This window comes from Oscarella lobularis, chromosome 17 (assembly GCF_947507565.1).
Source record: "Oscarella lobularis chromosome 17, ooOscLobu1.1, whole genome shotgun sequence".
Classification (NCBI taxonomy): domain Eukaryota; kingdom Metazoa; phylum Porifera; class Homoscleromorpha; order Homosclerophorida; family Oscarellidae; genus Oscarella; species Oscarella lobularis.
Window position 1 is genome coordinate 610753 of NC_089191.1, and position 19845 is coordinate 630597.

Consider the following 19845-nt stretch of genomic DNA (forward strand, 5'->3'; position numbering starts at 1 on the left):
CTTCAAGCGTTTTTAACTCTCTCTTCTTTCCCGGTCTCAAATCAATCACTTCTACAAGAGACTTCTCAGCAATAACGGCACTACTGCTTGCCACCTTCTTAGTGCCCTTCAAAAGAAGCTGATGCGATAACTGCTACGGCGTCGCTTCAAGCGTTTTACTGCTACGGCTTCGCTTCAAGCGTTTTTAACTGCTACGGCGTCGCTTCAAGCGTTTTTAACTGCTACGGCGTCGCTTCAAGCGTTTTTAACTGCTACGGCGTCGCTTCAAGCGTTTTACTGCTACGGCTTCGCTTCAAGCGTTTTTAACTGCTACGGCGTCGCTTCAAGCGTTTTTAACTGCTACGGCGTCGCTTCAAGCGTTTTAACTATATCACGTTCGTCCTCCTCTTCACTATCCCTTTCGTCCTATTCTTCTTCTTGTAAAGGCCGGATCAAACGTTTCTGCTGCCTCAGTTAGGCTCGTTATCAAAGACTCCATCAGGTGGCTCCATATCTTCGCTGTTAAATTCAGGAGCAACTTCCAGCTCTCTTACGTTCTGCTGCACACCGACGGGTTCATCACCACCGTCTACGTCGTCCGTTAACTTCACAGTCTCTTTAGATGAAGCATGCAACAACGTTATGTTTTTTTTTTCGTTTTAAAATTGTATTTTCCTATTGAGTTGCATTAAAATTGTATTTGTCTGTATGCTCCCTGAACGTATCGGATCGGTCGTTAATAGCTCCGTAAATTTGTTCTTCGAAGTGGCTACGTACGGTTACGCCACCGTAAACGGGACAGTTTTGTTTTTATTGATTGCTTCGTTTATCCATTGCTTCTTGCCTTCTTCGCGTGCGCTTCCAGTCCCGACAATGCTCGTACGAATGCTTTGCAAGCCGTCGGTAGGCAAGAGAGCTAATGTAATTGGCTCAGCATGCAACAGTTCCGTAGATGCTTCGTGCCGCTACGTCGCTCCGATCGACGATTCGGCTCAGCGTAAGTAGGCATACGGCGTCACTTTTCGCAAACGCCAATCGAGTCGCTGTGTACTATAGAGCACGACGAAACTCTTTATCAACGGTCAATTCGTCGACTCGAAGACGAACGAATGGATCGACTTGCACAATCCGGTATAAAACAGACAGAATTCCATATGGGGGGCCTCAGTCCGATTTCTTCCAAGGCAACGAACGAAGTGGTCACTCGAGTGCCGTGTGCAACTCGCGAAGAAATGAACAGCGCAGTCGACGCGGCAGCGAGCGCCTTCGAGTCGTGGAAAGACGTCTCGATTCTTTCGAGACAACAGATCATGTTCAAACTTCAGCACATCATCAGAAACAACATGGTAAGAGCTTTAGTGCGCGAAATTTTTAACGTCATAACCGAAGATATTTTTAAGGGAAAATTGGCCAAAGTGATCACTCTCGAACAGGGAAAGACTCTCGCCGATGCCGAGGGGGACGTTTTGAGAGGACTTCGTGAGTTTGCTATGTGGGGGCTGTCTCTTTTGTAGCATTCTGATGTCGTATGCACTTTTTTCAGAGGTTGTTGAACATGCCTGCTCTATTACGTCTCTCCAACTCGGCGAAACCCTGCCATCGATCTCGAGAGACATGGACACAATTTCATATCGAGTTCCCCTTGGAGTTTGCTCAGGAATTACGCCGTAAAGCCAACTACTACACCGTAGAGATTTTTCTAAAATTTATTAATTTCTCACTTTAGATTCAATTTTCCCGCCATGATTCCTTTGTGGATGTTCCCGCTGGCGTTGGTCTGCGGAAACACGTTCGTCCTGAAGCCGTCCGAGCGCGATCCGGGTGCTACGATGTTGCTATGTGAAATGGCTCACGATGCCGGCGTGCCAAAAGGAGTCCTCAACGTCATACACGGATCCAGAGACGGTAGGGAACGGACTGTTGTCATTGGCTGGTTTTTGACGTCTTGTTTTGATTCAGCTGTCAATTTTATTCTCGACGATCCGACCATTCGTGCTGTGTCATTTGTTGGATCGGATGTGGCTGTAAGGATGTTGATATATTTTTTATTATTTAGGCTCTAAGAATCAATGATTAGGCCCTTATTTTATGTTTAGGCTCTAAGAATCAAAGATTAGGCCCTCAATTTATTATTTAGGTGCTAAGAATCAAAGATTAGGCCCTCAATTTGTTATTTAGGCTCTAAGAATCAAAGATTAGGCCCTCAATTTATTATTTAGGCTCTAAGAATCAAAGATTAGGCCCTCAATTTATTATTTAGGCTCTAAGAATCAAAGATTAGGCCCTCAATCTATTATTTAGGTCATAAGAATCAAAGATTAGGCCCTCAATTTATTATTTAGGCTCTAAGAATCAATGATTAGGCCCTTATTTTATGTTTAGGCTCTAAGAATCAAAGATTAGGCCCTCAATTTATTATTTAGGTCATAAGAATCAAAGATTAGGCCCTCAATTTATTATTTAGGCTCTAAGAATCAATGATTAGGCCCTTATTTTATGTTTAGGCTCTAAGAATCAAAGATTAGGCCCTCAATTTATTATTTAGGCTCTAAGAATCAAAGATTATGCCCTCAATTTATTATTTAGGCTCTAAGAATCAAAGATTAGGCCCTCAATTTATTATTTAGGCTCTAAGAATAAAAGATTAGGCCCTCAATTTATTATTTAGGCTCTAAGAATCAAAGATTCTGCCCTCAATTTATTATTTAGGCTCTAAGAATCAAAGATTAAGCCCTCAATTTATTACTTTGGCTCTAAGAATCAAAGAATAGGCTCTCAATTTATTATTTAGGCTCTAAGAATCAAAGATTAGGCCCTCAATTTATATTTAGGCTCTAAGAATCAAAGATCATGCCCTCAATTTATTATTTAGGCTCTAAGAATCAAAGATTAGGCCCTCAATTTATTATTTAGGCTCTGAGAATCAAAGATTAGGCCCTCAATTTATTATTTAGGCTCTGAGAATCAAAGATTAGGCCCTCAATTTATTATTTAGGCTCTAAGAATCAAAGATTAGGCCCTCAATTTATTATTTAGGCTCTAAGAATGAATGTTTAGGCCCCTATTTTATATTTAGGTCCTAAGAATCAAAGATTAGGCCCTCAATTTATTATTTAGGCTCTAAGAATCAAAGATTACGCTTTCAATTCATTATTTAGGCTCTAAGAATCAAAGATTAGGCCCTCAATTTATTATTTAAGCTCTTAGAATCAAAGATTAGGCCCTCAATTTATTATTTAGGCTCTAAGAATCAAAGATTAGGCCCACAATTTATTATTTAGGCTCTAAGAATCAAAGATTAGGCCCTCAATCTATTATTTAGGTCATAAGAATCAAAGATTAGGCCCTCAATTTATTATTTAGGCTCTAAGAATCAAAGATTAGGCCCTCAATTTATTATTTAGGCTCTAAGAATCAAAGATTATGCCCTCAATTTATTATTTAGGATCTGAGAATCAAATATTAAGCCCTCAATTTATTATTTAGGCTCTAAGAATCAAAGGTTAGGCCCTCAATTTATTATTTAGGCTCTAAGAATCAAAGATTAGGCTCTCAATTTATTATTTAGGCTCTAATAATCAAAGATTAGGCCCTCAATTTATTATTTAGGCTCTAAGAATCAAAGATTAGGCCCTCAATTTATTACTTAGGCTCTAAGAATCAAAGATTAGGCTCTCAATTTATTATTTAGGTGCTAAGAATCAAAGATTAGGCCCTCAATTTATCATTTAGGTCCTAAGAATCAAAGATTAGGCCCTCAATTTATTATTTAGGCTCTAAGAATCAAAGATTAGGCCCTCAATTTATTATTTAGGCTCTAAGAATCAAAGATTAGGCCCCCAATTTATATTTAGGCTCTAAGAATCAAATATTATGCCCTCAATTTATTATTTAGGCTCTAAGAATCAAAGATTAGGCCCTCAATTTATTACTTAGGCTCTAAGAATCAAAGATTAGGCCCCCAATTTATATTTAGCCTCTAAGAATCAAATATTATGCCCTCAATTTATTATTTAGGCTCTAAGAATCAAAGATTAGGCCCTCAATTTATTACCTAGGCTCTAAGAATCAAAGATTACGCTTTCAATTCATTATTTAGGCTCTAAGAATCAAAGATTAGGCCCTCAATTTATTATTTAAGCTCTTAGAATCAAAGATTAGGCCCTCAATTTATTATTTAGGCTCTAAGAATCAAAGATTAGGCCCACAATTTATTATTTAGGCTCTAAGAATCAAAGATTAGGCCCTCAATCTATTATTTAGGTCATAAGAATCAAAGATTAGGCCCTCAATTTATTATTTAGGCTCTAAGAATCAAAGATTAGGCCCTCAATTTATTATTTAGGCTCTAAGAATCAAAGATTATGCCCTCAATTTATTATTTAGGATCTGAGAATCAAATATTAAGCCCTCAATTTATTATTTAGGCTCTAAGAATCAAAGGTTAGGCCCTCAATTTATTATTTAGGCTCTAAGAATCAAAGATTAGGCTCTCAATTTATTATTTAGGCTCTAATAATCAAAGATTAGGCCCTCAATTTATTATTTAGGCTCTAAGAATCAAAGATTAGGCCCTCAATTTATTACTTAGGCTCTAAGAATCAAAGATTAGGCTCTCAATTTATTATTTAGGTGCTAAGAATCAAAGATTAGGCCCTCAATTTATCATTTAGGTCCTAAGAATCAAAGATTAGGCCCTCAATTTATTATTTAGGCTCTAAGAATCAAAGATTAGGCCCTCAATTTATTATTTAGGCTCTAAGAATCAAAGATTAGGCCCCCAATTTATATTTAGGCTCTAAGAATCAAATATTATGCCCTCAATTTATTATTTAGGCTCTAAGAATCAAAGATTAGGCCCTCAATTTATTACTTAGGCTCTAAGAATCAAAGATTAGGCCCCCAATTTATATTTAGCCTCTAAGAATCAAATATTATGCCCTCAATTTATTATTTAGGCTCTAAGAATCAAAGATTAGGCCCTCAATTTATTACCTAGGCTCTAAGAATCAAAGATTAGGCCCTCAATTTATTATTTAGGCTCTAACAATCGACGATTAGGCCCCTATTTTATGTTTAGGCCCTAAGAATCAAAGATTAGGCCCTCAATTTGTTATTTAGGCTCTGAGAATCAAAGATTAGGTCCTCAATTTATTATTTAGGCTCTAAGAATCAAAGATTAGGCCCTCAATTTATTATTTAGGCTCTAAGAATCAAAGATTAGGCCCTCAATTTATTATTTAGGCTCTAAGAATCAAATATTATGCCCTCAATTTATTATTTAGGCTCTAAGAATCAAAGATGAGGCCCTCAATCTATTATTTAGGTCATAAGAATCAAAGATTAGGCCCTCAATTTATTATTTAGGTCCTAAGAATCAAAGATTAGGCCCTCAATTTATTATTTAGGCTCTAAGAATCAAAGATTAGGCCCTCAATTTATCATTTAGGTCCTAAGAATCAAGGATTAGGCCCTCAATTTATTATTTAGGCTCTAAGAATCAAAGATTAGGCCCTCAATCTATTATTTAGGTCATAAGAATCAAAGATGAGGCCCTCAATTTATTATTTAGGTCCTAAGAATCAAAGATTAGGCCCTCAATTTATTATTTAGGTCCTAAGAATCAAGGATTAGGCCCTCAATTTATTATTTAGGCTCTAAGAATCAAAGATTAGGCCCTCAATTTATTATTTAGGCTCTAAGAATCAAAGATTAGGCTCTCAATTTATTATTTAGGCTCTAATAATCAAAGATTAGGCCCTCAATTTATTATTTAGGCTCTAAGAATCAAAGATTAGGCCCTCAATTTATTACTTAGGCTCTAAGAATCAAAGATTAGGCTCTCAATTTATTATTTAGGTGCTAAGAATCAAAGATTAGGCCCTCAATTTATCATTTAGGTCCTAAGAATCAAAGATTAGGCCCTCAATTTATTATTTAGGCTCTAAGAATCAAAGATTAGGCCCTCAATTTATTATTTAGGCTCTAAGAATCAAAGATTAGGCCCCCAATTTATATTTAGGCTCTAAGAATCAAATATTATGCCCTCAATTTATTATTTAGGCTCTAAGAATCAAAGATTAGGCCCTCAATTTATTACTTAGGCTCTAAGAATCAAAGATTAGGCCCCCAATTTATATTTAGGCTCTAAGAATCAAATATTATGCCCTCAATTTATTATTTAGGCTCTAAGAATCAAAGATTAGGCCCTCAATTTATTACCTAGGCTCTAAGAATCAAAGATTAGGCCCTCAATTTATTATTTAGGCTCTAACAATCGACGATTAGGCCCCTATTTTATGTTTAGGCCCTAAGAATCAAAGATTAGGCCCTCAATTTGTTATTTAGGCTCTGAGAATCAAAGATTAGGTCCTCAATTTATTATTTAGGCTCTAAGAATCAAAGATTAGGCCCTCAATTTATTATTTAGGCTCTAAGAATCAAAGATTAGGCTCTCAATTTATTATTTAGGCTCTAAGTATCAAATATTATGCCCTCAATTTATTATTTAAGCTCTAAGAATCAAAGATGAGGCCCTCAATCTATTATTTAGGTCATAAGAATCAAAGATTAGGCCCTCAATTTTTTATTTAGGTCCTAAGAATCAAAGATTAGGCCCTCAATTTATTATTTAGGCTCTAAGAATCAAAGATTAGGCCCTCAATTTATCATTTAGGTCCTAAGAATCAAGGATTAGGCCCTCAATTTATTATTTAGGCTCTAAGAATCAAAGATTAGGCCCTCAATCTATTATTTAGGTCATAAGAATCAAAGATGAGGCCCTCAATTTATTATTTAGGTCCTAAGAATCAAAGATTAGGCCCTCAATTTATTATTTAGGCTCTAAGAATCAAAGATTAGGCCCTCAATTTATTATTTAGGTCCTAAGAATCAAGGATTAGGCCCTCAATTTATTATTTAGGCTCTTAGAATCAAAGATTAGGCCCTCAATTTATTATTTAGGCTCTAAGAATCAAAGATTATGCCCTCAATTTATTATTTAGGATCTGAGAATCAAAGATTAAGCCCTCAATTTATTATTTAGGCTCTAAGAATCAAAGGTTAGGCCCTCAATTTATTATTTAAGCTCTAAGAATCAAAGATTAGGCCCTCAATTTATTATTTACGCTCTAAGAATCAAAGATTAGGCCCTCAATTTATTACTTAGGCTCTAAGAATCAAAGATTAGGCTCTCAATTTATTATTTAGGTGCTAAGAATCAAAGATTAGGCCCTCAATTTATCATTTAGGTCCTAAGAATCAAGGATTAGGCCCTCAATTTATTATTTAGGCTCTAAGAATCAAAGATTAGGCCCTCAATTTATTATTTAGGCTCTAAGAATCAAAGATTAGGCTCTCAATTTATTATTTAGGCTCTAATAATCAAAGATTAGGCCCTCAATTTATTATTTAGGCTCTAAGAATCAAAGATTAGGCCCTCAATTTATTACTTAGGCTCTAAGAATCAAAGATTAGGCTCTCAATTTATTATTTAGGTGCTAAGAATCAAAGATTAGGCCCTCAATTTATCATTTAGGTCCTAAGAATCAAAGATTAGGCCCTCAATTTATTATTTAGGCTCTAAGAATCAAAGATTAGGCCCTCAATTTATTATTTAGGCTCTAAGAATCAAAGATTAGGCCCCCAATTTATATTTAGGCTCTAAGAATCAAATATTATGCCCTCAATTTATTATTTAGGCTCTAAGAATCAAAGATTAGGCCCTCAATTTATTACTTAGGCTCTAAGAATCAAAGATTAGGCCCCCAATTTATATTTAGGCTCTAAGAATCAAATATTATGCCCTCAATTTATTATTTAGGCTCTAAGAATCAAAGATTAGGCCCTCAATTTATTACCTAGGCTCTAAGAATCAAAGATTAGGCCCTCAATTTATTATTTAGGCTCTAACAATCGACGATTAGGCCCCTATTTTATGTTTAGGCCCTAAGAATCAAAGATTAGGCCCTCAATTTGTTATTTAGGCTCTGAGAATCAAAGATTAGGTCCTCAATTTATTATTTAGGCTCTAAGAATCAAAGATTAGGCCCTCAATTTATTATTTAGGCTCTAAGAATCAAAGATTAGGCTCTCAATTTATTATTTAGGCTCTAAGTATCAAATATTATGCCCTCAATTTATTATTTAAGCTCTAAGAATCAAAGATGAGGCCCTCAATCTATTATTTAGGTCATAAGAATCAAAGATTAGGCCCTCAATTTTTTATTTAGGTCCTAAGAATCAAAGATTAGGCCCTCGATTTATTATTTAGGCTCTAAGAATCAAAGATTAGGCCCTCAATTTATCATTTAGGTCCTAAGAATCAAGGATTAGGCCCTCAATTTATTATTTAGGCTCTAAGAATCAAAGATTAGGCCCTCAATCTATTATTTAGGTCATAAGAATCAAAGATGAGGCCCTCAATTTATTATTTAGGTCCTAAGAATCAAAGATTAGGCCCTCAATTTATTATTTAGGCTCTAAGAATCAAAGATTAGGCCCTCAATTTATTATTTAGGTCCTAAGAATCAAGGATTAGGCCCTCAATTTATTATTTAGGCTCTTAGAATCAAAGATTAGGCCCTCAATTTATTATTTAGGCTCTAAGAATCAAAGATTATGCCCTCAATTTATTATTTAGGATCTGAGAATCAAAGATTAAGCCCTCAATTTATTATTTAGGCTCTAAGAATCAAAGGTTAGGCCCTCAATTTATTATTTAAGCTCTAAGAATCAAAGATTAGGCCTTCAATTTATTATTTACGCTCTAAGAATCAAAGATTAGGCCCTCAATTTATTACTTAGGCTCTAAGAATCAAAGATTAGGCTCTCAATTTATTATTTAAGTGCTAAGAATCAAGGATTAGGCCCTCAATTTATTAGTTAGGCTCTTAGAATCAAAGTTTAGGCCCTCAATTTATTATTTAGGCTCTAAGAATCAAAGATTAGGCCCTCAATTTATTATTTAGGTCCTAAGAATCAAAGATTAGGCCCTCAATTTATTATTTAGGCTCTTAGAATCAAAGATTAGGCCCTCAATTTATTATTTAGGCTCTAATAATCAAAGATTAGGCCCTCAATTTATTATTTAGGTCCTAAGAATCAAAGATTAGGCCCTCTATTTATTATTTAGGCTCTAAGAATCAAAGATTAGGCCCTCAATTTATTATTTAGGTCCTAAGAATCAAGGATTTTTGCCCTCAATTTATTATTTAGGCTCTTAGAATCAAAGATTAGGCCCTCAATTTATTATCTAGGCTCTAAGAGTCAAAGATTAGGCCCTCAATTTATTATTTACGCTCTAAGAATGAATGTTTAGGCCCCTATTTTATATTTAGGTCCTAAGAATCAAAGATTAGGCCCTCAATTTATTATTTAGGCTCTAAGAATCAAAGATTAGGCTTTCAATTCATTATTTAGGCTCTAAGAATCAAAGATTAGGCCCTCAATTTATTATTTAAGCTCTTAGAATCAAAGATTAGGCCCTCAATTTATTATTTAGGCTCTAACAATCGACGATTAGGCCCCTATTTTATGTTTAGGCCCTAAGAATCAAAGATTAGGCCCTCAATTTGTTATTTAGGCTCTGAGAATCAAAGATTAGGCCCTCAATTTATTATTTAGGCTCTAAGAATCAAAGATTAGGCCCTCAATTTATTATTTAGGCTCTAAGAATCAAAGATTAGGCCCTCAATTTATTATTTAGGCTCTAAGAATCAAATATTATGCCCTCAATTTATTATTTAGGCTCTAAGAATCAAAGATTAGGCCCTCAATCTATTATTTAGGCTCTAAGAATCAAAGATTAGGCCCTCAATTTATTATTTAGGCTCTAAGAATGAAAGATTAGTCTCTCAATTTATTATTTAGGCTCTAAGAATCAAAGACTAGGCCCTCAATTTATTATTTTGGTCCTAAGAATCAAAGATTAGGCCCTCAATTTATTATTTAGGCTCTAACAATCAATGATTAGGCCCCTATTTTATGTTTAGGCCCTAAGAATCAAAGTTTAGGCCCTCAATTTGTTATTTAGGTCCTAAGAATCAAAGATTAGGCCCTCAATTTATTATTTAGGCTCTAAGAATCAAAGATTAGGCCCTCAATTTATTATTTAGGCTCTAAGAATCAAAGATTCTGCCCTCAATTTATTATTTAGGCTCTAAGAATCAAAGATTAGGCCCTCAATTTATTATTTAGGTCCTAAGAATCAAAGATTAGGCCCTCTATTTATTATTTAGGCTCTAAGAATCAAAGATTAGGCCCTCAATTTATTATTTAGGTCCTAAGAATCAAGGATTTTTGCCCTCAATTTATTATTTAGGCTCTTAGAATCAAAGATTAGGCCCTCAATTTATTATTTAGGCTCTAAGAATCAAAGATTAGGCCCTCAATTTATTATTTAGGCTCTAAGAATGAATGTTTAGGCCCCTATTTTATATTTAGGTCCTAAGAATCAAAGATTAGGCCCTCAATTTATTATTTAGGCTCTAAGAATCAAAGATTAGGCTTTCAATTCATTATTTAGGCTCTAAGAATCAAAGATTAGGCTTTCAATTTATTATTTAAGCTCTTAGAATCAAAGATTAGGCCCTCAATTTATTATTTAGGCTCTAAGAATCAAAGATTAGGCCCTCAATTTATTATTTAGGATCTGAGAATCAAAGATTAAGCCCTCAATTTATTATTTAGGCTCTAAGAATCAAAGATTAGGCCCTCAATTTATTATTTAGCCTCTAAGAATCAAAGATTAGGCCCTCAATTTATTATTTAGGCTCTAATAATCAAAGATTAGGCCCTCAATTTATTATTTAGGCTCTAAGAATCAAAGATTAGGCCCTCAATTTATTATTTAGGCTCTCAGAATCAAATATTATGCCCTCAATTTATTATTTAGGCTCTAAGAATCAAAGATTAGGCCCTCAATTTATTATTTAGGTCCTAAGAATCAAGGATTAGGCCCTCAATTTATTATTTAGGCTCTTAGAATCAAAGATTAGGCCCTCAATTTATTATTTAGGCTCTAAGAATCAAAGATTAGGCCCTCAATTTATTATTTAGGCTCTAAGAATGAATGTTTAGGCCCCTATTTTATATTTAGGTCCTAAGAATCAAAGATTAGGCCCTCAATTTATTATTTAGGCTCTAAGAATCAAAGATTAGGCTTTCAATTCATTATTTAGGCTCTAAGAATCAAAGATTAGGCCCTCAATTTATTATTTAAGCTCTTAGAATCAAAGATTAGGCCCTCAATTTGTTATTTAGGCTCTAAGAATCAAAGATTAGGCCCACAATTTATTATTTAGGCTCTAAGAATCAAAGATTATGCCCTCAATTTATTATTTAGGATCTGAGAATCAAAGATTAAGCCCTCAATTTATTATTTAGGCTCTAAGAATCAAAGGTTAGGCCCTCAATTTATTATTTAAGCTCTAAGAATCAAAGATTAGGCCCTCAATTTATTATTTACGCTCTAAGAATCAAAGATTAGGCCCTCAATTTATTACTTAGGCTCTAAGAATCAAAGATTAGGCTCTCAATTTATTATTTAGGTGCTAAGAATCAAAGATTAGGCCCTCAATTTATCATTTAGGTCCTAAGAATCAAAGATTAGGCCCTCAATTTATTATTTAGGCTCTAAGAATCAAAGATTAGGCCCTCAATTTATTATTTAGGCTCTAAGAATCAAAGATTAGGCCCCCAATTTATATTTAGGCTCTAAGAATCAAATATTATGCCCTCAATTTATTATTTAGGCTCTAAGAATCAAAGATTAGGCCCCCAATTTATTACTTAGGCTCTAAGAATCAAAGATTAGGCCCCCAATTTATATTTAGGCTCTAAGAATCAAATATTATGCCCTCAATTTATTATTTAGGCTCTAAGAATCAAAGATTAGGCCCTCAATTTATTACTTAGGCTCTAAGAATCAAAGATTAGGCCCTCAATTTATTATTTAGGCTCTAACAATCGATGATTAGGCCCCTATTTTATGTTTAGGCCCTAAGAATCAAAGATTAGGCCCTCAATTTGTTATTTAGGCGCTTAGAATCAAAGATTAGGCCCTCAATTTATTATTTAGGCTCTGAGAATCAAAGATTAGGCCCTCAATTTATTATTTAGGCTCTGAGAATCAAAGATTAGGCCCTCAATTTATTATTTAGGCTCTGAGAATCAAAGATTAGGCCCTCAATGTTTTATTTAGGCTCTAAGAATCAAGGATTAGGCCCTCAATTTATTATTTAGGTCCTAAGAATCAAAGATTAGGCCCTCAATTTATTATTTAGGCTCTGAGAATCAAAGATTAGGCCCTCAATTTATTATTTAGGCTCTAAGAATCAATGATTAGGCCCTTATTTTATGTTTAGGCTCTAACAATCAAAGATTAGGCCCTCAATTTATTATTTAGGCTCTAAGAATCAAAGATTAGGCCCTCAATTTATTATTTATGCTCTGAGAATCAAGGATTAGGCCCTCAATTTATTATTTAGGCTCTAAGAATCAAAGATTATGCCCTCAATTTATTATTTAGGCTCTGAGAATCAAAGATTAGGCCCTCAATTTATTATTTAGGCTCTAAGAATGAAAGATTAGTCTCTCAATTTATTATTTAGGCTCTAAGAATCAATGATTAGGCCCCTATTTTATGTTTAGGCCCTAAGAATCAAAGATTAGGCCCTCAATTTGTTATTTAGGCGCTTAGAATCAAAGATTAGGCCCTCAATTTATTATTTAGGCTCTGAGAATCAAAGATTAGGCCCTCAATTTATTATTTAGGCTCTGAGAATCAAAGATTAGGCCCTCAATTTATTATTTAGGCTCTTAGAATCAAAGATTAGGCCCTCAATTTGTTATTTAGGCTCTAAGAATCAAAGATTAGGCCCTCAATTTATTATTTAGGCTCTCAGAATCAAAGATTAGGCCCTCAATTTATTATTTAGGCTCTAAGAATCAAAGATTAGGCCCTCAATTTATTATTTAGGCTCTAAGAATCAAAGATTAAGCCCTCAATTTATTACTTAGGCTCTAAGAATCAAAGATTAGGCTCTCAATTTATTATTTAGGCTCTAAGAATCAAAGATTAGGCCCCCAATTTATATTTAGGCTCTAAGAATCAAAGATCATGCCCTCAATTTATTATTTAGGCTCTAAGAATCAAAGATTAGGCCCTCAATTTATTATTTAGGCTCTGAGAATCAAAGATTAGGCCCTCAATTTGTTATTTAGGCTCTTAGAATCAAAGATCATGCCCTCAATTTATTATTTAGGCTCTAAGAATCAAAGGTTAGGCCCTCAATTTATTATTTAGGTCCTAAGAATCAAGGATTAGGCCCTCAATTTATTATTTAGGCTCTTAGAATCAAAGATTAGGCCCTCAATTTATTATTTAGGCTCTAAGAATCAAAGATTAGGCCCTCAATTTATTATTTAGGTCCTAAGAATCAAGGATTAGGCCCTCAATTTATTATTTAGGCTCTTAGAATCAAAGTTTAGGCCCTCAATTTATTATTTAGGCTCTGAGAATCAAAGATGAGGCCCTCAATTTATTATTTAGGTCCTAAGAATCAAAGATTAGGCCCTCAATTTATTATTTAGGCTCTTAGAATCAAAGATTAGGCCCTCTGTTTATTATTTAGGCTCTAAGAATCAAAGATTAGGCCCTCTATTTATTATTTAGGCTCTTAGAATCAAAGATTAGGCCCTCAATTTATTATTTAGGCTCTAAGAATGAATGTTTAGGCCCCTATTTTATATTTAGGTCCTAAGAATCAAAGATTATGCCCTCAATTTATTATTTAGGCTCTGAGAATCAAAGATTATGCCCTCAATTTATTATTTAGGCTCTAACAATCAATGATTAGGCCCCTATTTTATGTTTAGGCTCTAAGAATCAAAGATTAGGCCCCCAATTTATATTTAGGCTCTAAGAATCAAATATTATGCCCTCAATTTATTATTTAGGCTCTAAGAATCAAAGATTAGGTCCTCAATTTATTACTTAGGCTCTAAGAATCAAAGATTAGGCCCTCAATTTATTATTTAGGCTCTAACAATCGATGATTAGGCCCCTATTTTATGTTTAGGCTCTAAGAATCAAAGATTAGGCCCCCAATTTATATTTAGGCTCTAAGAATCAAAGATTAGGCCCTCAATTTGTTATTTAGGCTCTAAGAATCAAAGATTAGGCCCTCAATTTATTATTTAGGCTCTAAGAATCAAAGATTAGGCCCTCAATTTATTATTTAGGCTCTAAGAATCAAAGATTCTGCCCTCAATTTATTATTTAGGCTCTAAGAATCAAAGATTAAGCCCTCAATTTATTACTTAGGCTCTAAGACACAAAGATTAGGCTCTCAATTTATTATTTAGGCTCTAAGAATCAAAGATTAGGCAACCAATTTATATTTAGGCTCTTAGAATCAAAGATTAGGCCCTCAATTTCTTATTTAGGCTCTTAGAATCAAAGATTAGGCCCTCAATTTATTATTTAGGCTCTGAGAATCAAAGATTAGTCTCTCAATTCATTATTTAGGCTCTAAGAATCAAAGATTAGGCCCTCAATTTATTATTTAAGCTCTTAGAATCAAAGATTAGGCCCTCAATTTATTATTTAGGCTCTAAGAATCAAAGATTAGGCCCACAATTTATTATTTAGGCTCTAAGAATCAAAGATTAGGCCCTCAATCTATTATTTAGGTCATAAGAATCAAAGATTAGGCCCTCAATTTATTATTTAGGCTCTAAGAATCAAAGATTAGGCCCTCAATTTATTATTTAGGCTCTAAGAATCAAAGATTATGCCCTCAATTTATTATTTAGGATCTGAGAATCAAAGATTAAGCCCTCAATTTATTATTTAGGCTCTAAGAATCAAAGGTTAGGCCCTCAATTTATTATTTAGCCTCTAAGAATCAAAGATTAGGCCCTCAATTTATTATTTAGGCTCTAATAATCAAAGATTAGGCCCTCAATTTATTATTTAGGCTCTAAGAATCAAAGATTATGCCCTCAATTTATTATTTAGGATCTGAGAATCAAAGATTAAGCCCTCAATTTATTATTTAGGCTCTAAGAATCAAAGGTTAGGCCCTCAATTTATTATTTAGGATCTGAGAATCAAAGATTAGGCCCTCAATTTATTATTTAGGCTCTAAGAATGAAAGATTAGTCTCTCAATTTATTATTTAGGCTCTAAGAATCAAAGACTAGGCCCTCAATTTATTATTTTGGTCCTAAGAATCAAAGATTAGGCCCTCAATTTATTATTTAGGCTCTAACAATCAATGATTAGGCCCCTATTTTATGTTTAGGCCCTAAGAATCAAAGATTAGGCCCTCAATTTGTTATTTAGGCGCTTAGAATCAAAGATTAGGCCCTCAATTTGTTATTTAGGCGCTTAGAATCAAAGATTAGGCCCTCAATTTATTATTTAGGCTCTGAGAATCAAAGATTAGGCCCTCAATTTATTATTTAGGCTCTGAGAATCAAAGATTAGGCCCTCAATTTATTATTTAGGCTCTGAGAATCAAAGATTATGCCCTCAATTTATTATTTAGGCTCTAAGAATCAAAGATTAAGCCCTCAATTTATTACTTAGGCTCTAAGAATCAAAGATTAGGCTCTCAATTTATTATTTAGGCTCTAAGAATCAAAGATTAGGCTCCCAATTTATATTTAGGCTCTTAGAATCAAAGATTAGGCCCTCAATTTATTATTTAGGCTCTTAGAATCAAAGATTAGGCCCTCAATTTATTATTTAGGCTCTGAGAATCAAAGATTAGTCTCTCAATTCATTATTTAGGCTCTAAGAATCAAAGATTAGGCCCTCAATTTATTATTTAAGCTCTTAGAATCAAAGATTAGGCCCTCAATTTATTATTTAGGCTCTAAGAATCAAAGATTAGGCCCACAATTTATTATTTAGGCTCTAAGAATCAAAGATTAGGCCCTCAATCTATTATTTAGGTCATAAGAATCAAAGATTAGGCCCTCAATTTATTATTTAGGCTCTAAGAATCAAAGATTAGGCCCTCAATTTATTATTTTGGCTCTAAGAATCAAAGATTATGCCCTCAATTTATTATTTAGGATCTGAGAATCAAAGATTAAGCCCTCAATTTATTATTTAGGCTCTAAGAATCAAAGGTTAGGCCCTCAATTTATTATTTAGCCTCTAAGAATCAAAGATTAGGCCCTCAATTTATTATTTAGGCTCTAATAATCAAAGATTATGCCCTCAATTTATTATTTAGGCTCTAAGAATCAAAGATTAGGTCCTCAATTTATTACTTAGGCTCTAAGAATCAAAGATTAAGCTCTCAATTTATTATTTAGGTGCTAAGAATCAAAGATTAGGCCCTCAATTTATCATTTAGGTCCTAAGAATCAAAGATTAGGCCCTCAATTTATTATTTAGGCTCTAAGAATCAAAGATTAGGCCCTCAATTTATTATTTAGGCTCTAAGAATCAAAGATTAGGCCCCCAATTTATATTTAGGCTCTAAGAATCAAATATTATGCCCTCAATTTATTATTTAGGCTCTAAGAATCAAAGATTAGGCCCTCAATTTATTATTTAGGCTCTAAGAATCAAAGATTAGGCCCTCAATTTATTATTTAGGCTCTAAGAATCAAAGATTAGGCCCTCAATTTATTATTTAGGCTTTAAGAATCAAATATTATGCCCTCAATTTATTATTTAGGCTCTAAGAATCAAAGATTAGGCCCTCAATTTATTATTTAGGCTGTAACAATCGATGATTAGGCCCCTATTTTATGTTTAGGCCCTAAGAATCAAAGATTAGGCTTTCAATTTGTTATTTAGGCTCTGAGAATCAAAGATTAGGCCCTCAATTTATTATTTAGGCTCTAAGAATCAAAGATTAGTCCCTCAATTTATTATTTAGGCTCTAAGAATCAAAGATTAGGCCCTCAATTTATTATTTAGGTCATAAGAATCAAAGATTAGGCCCTCAATTTATTATTTAAGCTCTTAGAATCAAAGATTAGGCCCTCAATTTATTATTTAGGCTCTAAGAATCAAGGATTAGGCGCTCAATTTATTATTTAGGCTCTGAGAATCAAGGATTAGGCCCTCAATTTATTATTTAGGCTCTAAGAATCAAAGATTATGCCCTCAATTTATTATTTAGGCTCTAAGAATCAAAGATTAGGCCCTCAATTTATTATTTAGGCTCTAAGAATGAAAGATTAGTCTCTCAATTTATTATTTAGGCTCTAAGAATCAAAGACTAGGCCCTCAATTTATTATTTTGGTCCTAAGAATCAAAGATTAGGCCCTCAATTTATTATTTAGGCTCTAACAATCAATGATTAGGCCCCTATTTTATGTTTAGGCCCTAAGAATCAAAGATTAGGCCCTCAATTTGTTATTTAGGCGCTTAGAATCAAAGATTAGGTTCTCAATTTATTATTTAGGCTCTGAGAATCAAAGATTAGGCCCTCAATTTATTATTTAGGCTCTGAGAATCAAAGATTAGGCCCTCAATTTATTATTTAGGCTCTGAGAATCAAAGATTAGGCTCTCAATTTGTTATTTAGGCTCTAAGAATCAAGGATTAGGCCCTCAATTTATTATTTAGGCTCTAATAATCAAAGATTAGGCCCTCAATTTATTATTTAGGCTCTCAGAATCAAAGATTAGGCCCTCAATTTATTACTTAGGCTCTAAGAATCAAAGATTAGGCTCTCAATTTATTATTTAGGTGCTAAGAATCAAAGATTAGGCCCTCAATTTATCATTTAGGTCCTAAGAATGAAAGATTAGGCCCTCAATTTATTATTTAGGCTCTAAGAATCAAAGATTAGGCCCTCAATTTATTATTTAGGCTCTAAGAATCAAAGATTAGGCCCCCAATTTATATTTAGGCTCTAAGAATCAAATATTATGCCCTCAATTTATTATTTAGGCTCTAAGAATCAAAGATTAGGCCCTCAATTTATTACTTAGGCTCTAAGAATCAAAGATTAGGCCCCCAATTTATATTTAGGCTCTAAGAATCAAATATTATGCCCTCAATTTATTATTTAGGCTCTAAGAATCAAAGATTAGGCCCTCAATTTATTACTTAGGCTCTAAGAATCAAAGATTACGCCCTCAATTTATTATTTTGGTCCTAAGAATCAAAGATTAGGCCCTCAATTTATTATTTAGGTTCTAACAATCGATGATTAGGCCCCTATTTTATGTTTAGGCCCTAAGAATCAAAGATTAGGCCCTCAATTTGTTATTTAGGCTCTGAGAATCAAAGATTAGGCCCTCAATTTATTATTTAGGCTCTAAGAATCAAAGATTAGGCCCTCAATTTATTATTTAGGCTCTAAGAATCAAAGATTAGGCCCTCAATTTATTATTTAGGCTCTAAGAATCAAATATTATGCCCTCAATTTATTATTTAGTCTCTAAGAATCAAAGATTAGGCCCTCAATTTCATTTTTATTGTTTGTGAAGCTGTTTCTTGCAGGGCCAACACGTGTACGAGAGAGGTTCAAGAAATGGGAAAAGAGTCCAGTCGAATATGGTAAATAAGATTGTCTCTTCTCTCTGGAAACTTCACCGGAGTACGGGCTCTAGGGAGCCAAGAATCACGGAGTCATCATGCCAGACGCAAACAAGGAACACACATTAAATCAGGTTAGTTAATTAATTAATTAATTAATTAAAATTTCAGGAACAAAGTTCATATGATTCTCTATTTAGTTGGTTGGCGCCGCCTTCGGTGCAGCCGGTCAACGCTGCATGGCTCTATCGACAGCCGTCTTCGTTGGCGAATCACAAAAGTGGATGCCGGAGCTTTTGGAGCGCGCGAAAAAGCTGAAAGTGAACGCCGGTGATCAACCCGGCGCCGACTTGGGTCCTCTGATATCACCTGAGGCGAAGCAGCGCGTGTGCGATCTCGTCCAGAGCGGCGCCGACGAAGGGGCATCGGTAAAGACATCAAGAGCTTGGGGACCCTTTATTAATCGCGTTCTTTTCTTATCTCTCTTGTCAGATTGAGTTGGATGGACGTGATATTGTCGTAGCCGGGTACGAGAAGGGCAATTTTGTTGGGCCCACCGTTTTAACGAACGTGAAGGTCAGCCGATGTTTATAGCTATTTGAAACATTAGCCTTTGTATGTGCATGTAGCCTAATATGAAATGCTACACCGAAGAGATATTTGGCCCCGTCCTGGTCACTCTTAACGTTGACACTTTTGAAGAGGTTGGTCACAGGGATTTATATAAACTGTTATAAAGACTTTTTATGTTTCTCTAAGGCTGTCGACATCATCAACAAAAATCCGTATGGAAATGGCACGGCAATCTTTACCACTTCCGGAGCCACAGCTCGAAAATTCCAAAATGACATTGACGTTGGCCAAGTAAGAAAAAAAACGGCATCGATCCGTGCAGATAAACAGTGGTGTAGATCGGTGTCAATGTGCCTATTCCCGTGCCACTTCCCATGTTCTCTTTCACGGGCTCCCGAGGATCATTTCGCGGAGATACGAATTTTTATGGAAAACAGGTACCTGGTCGACTCTTGCCTGTCCTTTTTCGTGAAAATCTAAATGTTTTTTCTACAGGGCGTCCAATTCTACACGCAGACGAAGACAATCACGCAGTTGTGGCGATCAGAAGACGCCACCTCCACAAAAGCAGCTACTGTCATGCCAACGATGAAGTAGCGACTGCAGCGAGACGTGGATTGCACCGCTTCTAAGGTTGGTCTGTTTTTTTTGACACCGAGCACAGGAGGTACGAAAATCTACACAGAGCACAAACGGCCCTTTGTAAAATTCCATAACCCGTTCCCCAACCCAACCCAACCCAATCGAAGCAGAACTCTAGATAGGTTGAGAGAGA

The 19845-nt window shown here is 34.6% G+C and overlaps 1 protein-coding gene across 1 annotated transcript; it reads left to right on the forward strand.

The window, feature by feature from the left end:
• The first annotated feature begins 816 nt into the window (after positions 1-816).
• Positions 817-19763, forward strand: LOC136197535 (probable methylmalonate-semialdehyde/malonate-semialdehyde dehydrogenase [acylating], mitochondrial). The gene is made up of 16 exons (XM_065987320.1): positions 817-882; positions 932-976; positions 1036-1110; positions 1164-1325; positions 1380-1458; positions 1523-1646; positions 1706-1884; positions 1939-2003; positions 18462-18518; positions 18572-18631; positions 18698-18925; positions 18990-19073; positions 19127-19201; positions 19257-19361; positions 19409-19507; positions 19566-19763. Exons 1-16 carry the CDS (start codon positions 853-855, stop codon positions 19665-19667), a joined length of 1569 nt encoding a protein of 522 aa, XP_065843392.1. The 5' UTR covers positions 817-852; the 3' UTR covers positions 19668-19763.
• Positions 19764-19845: the final 82 nt, after the last annotated feature.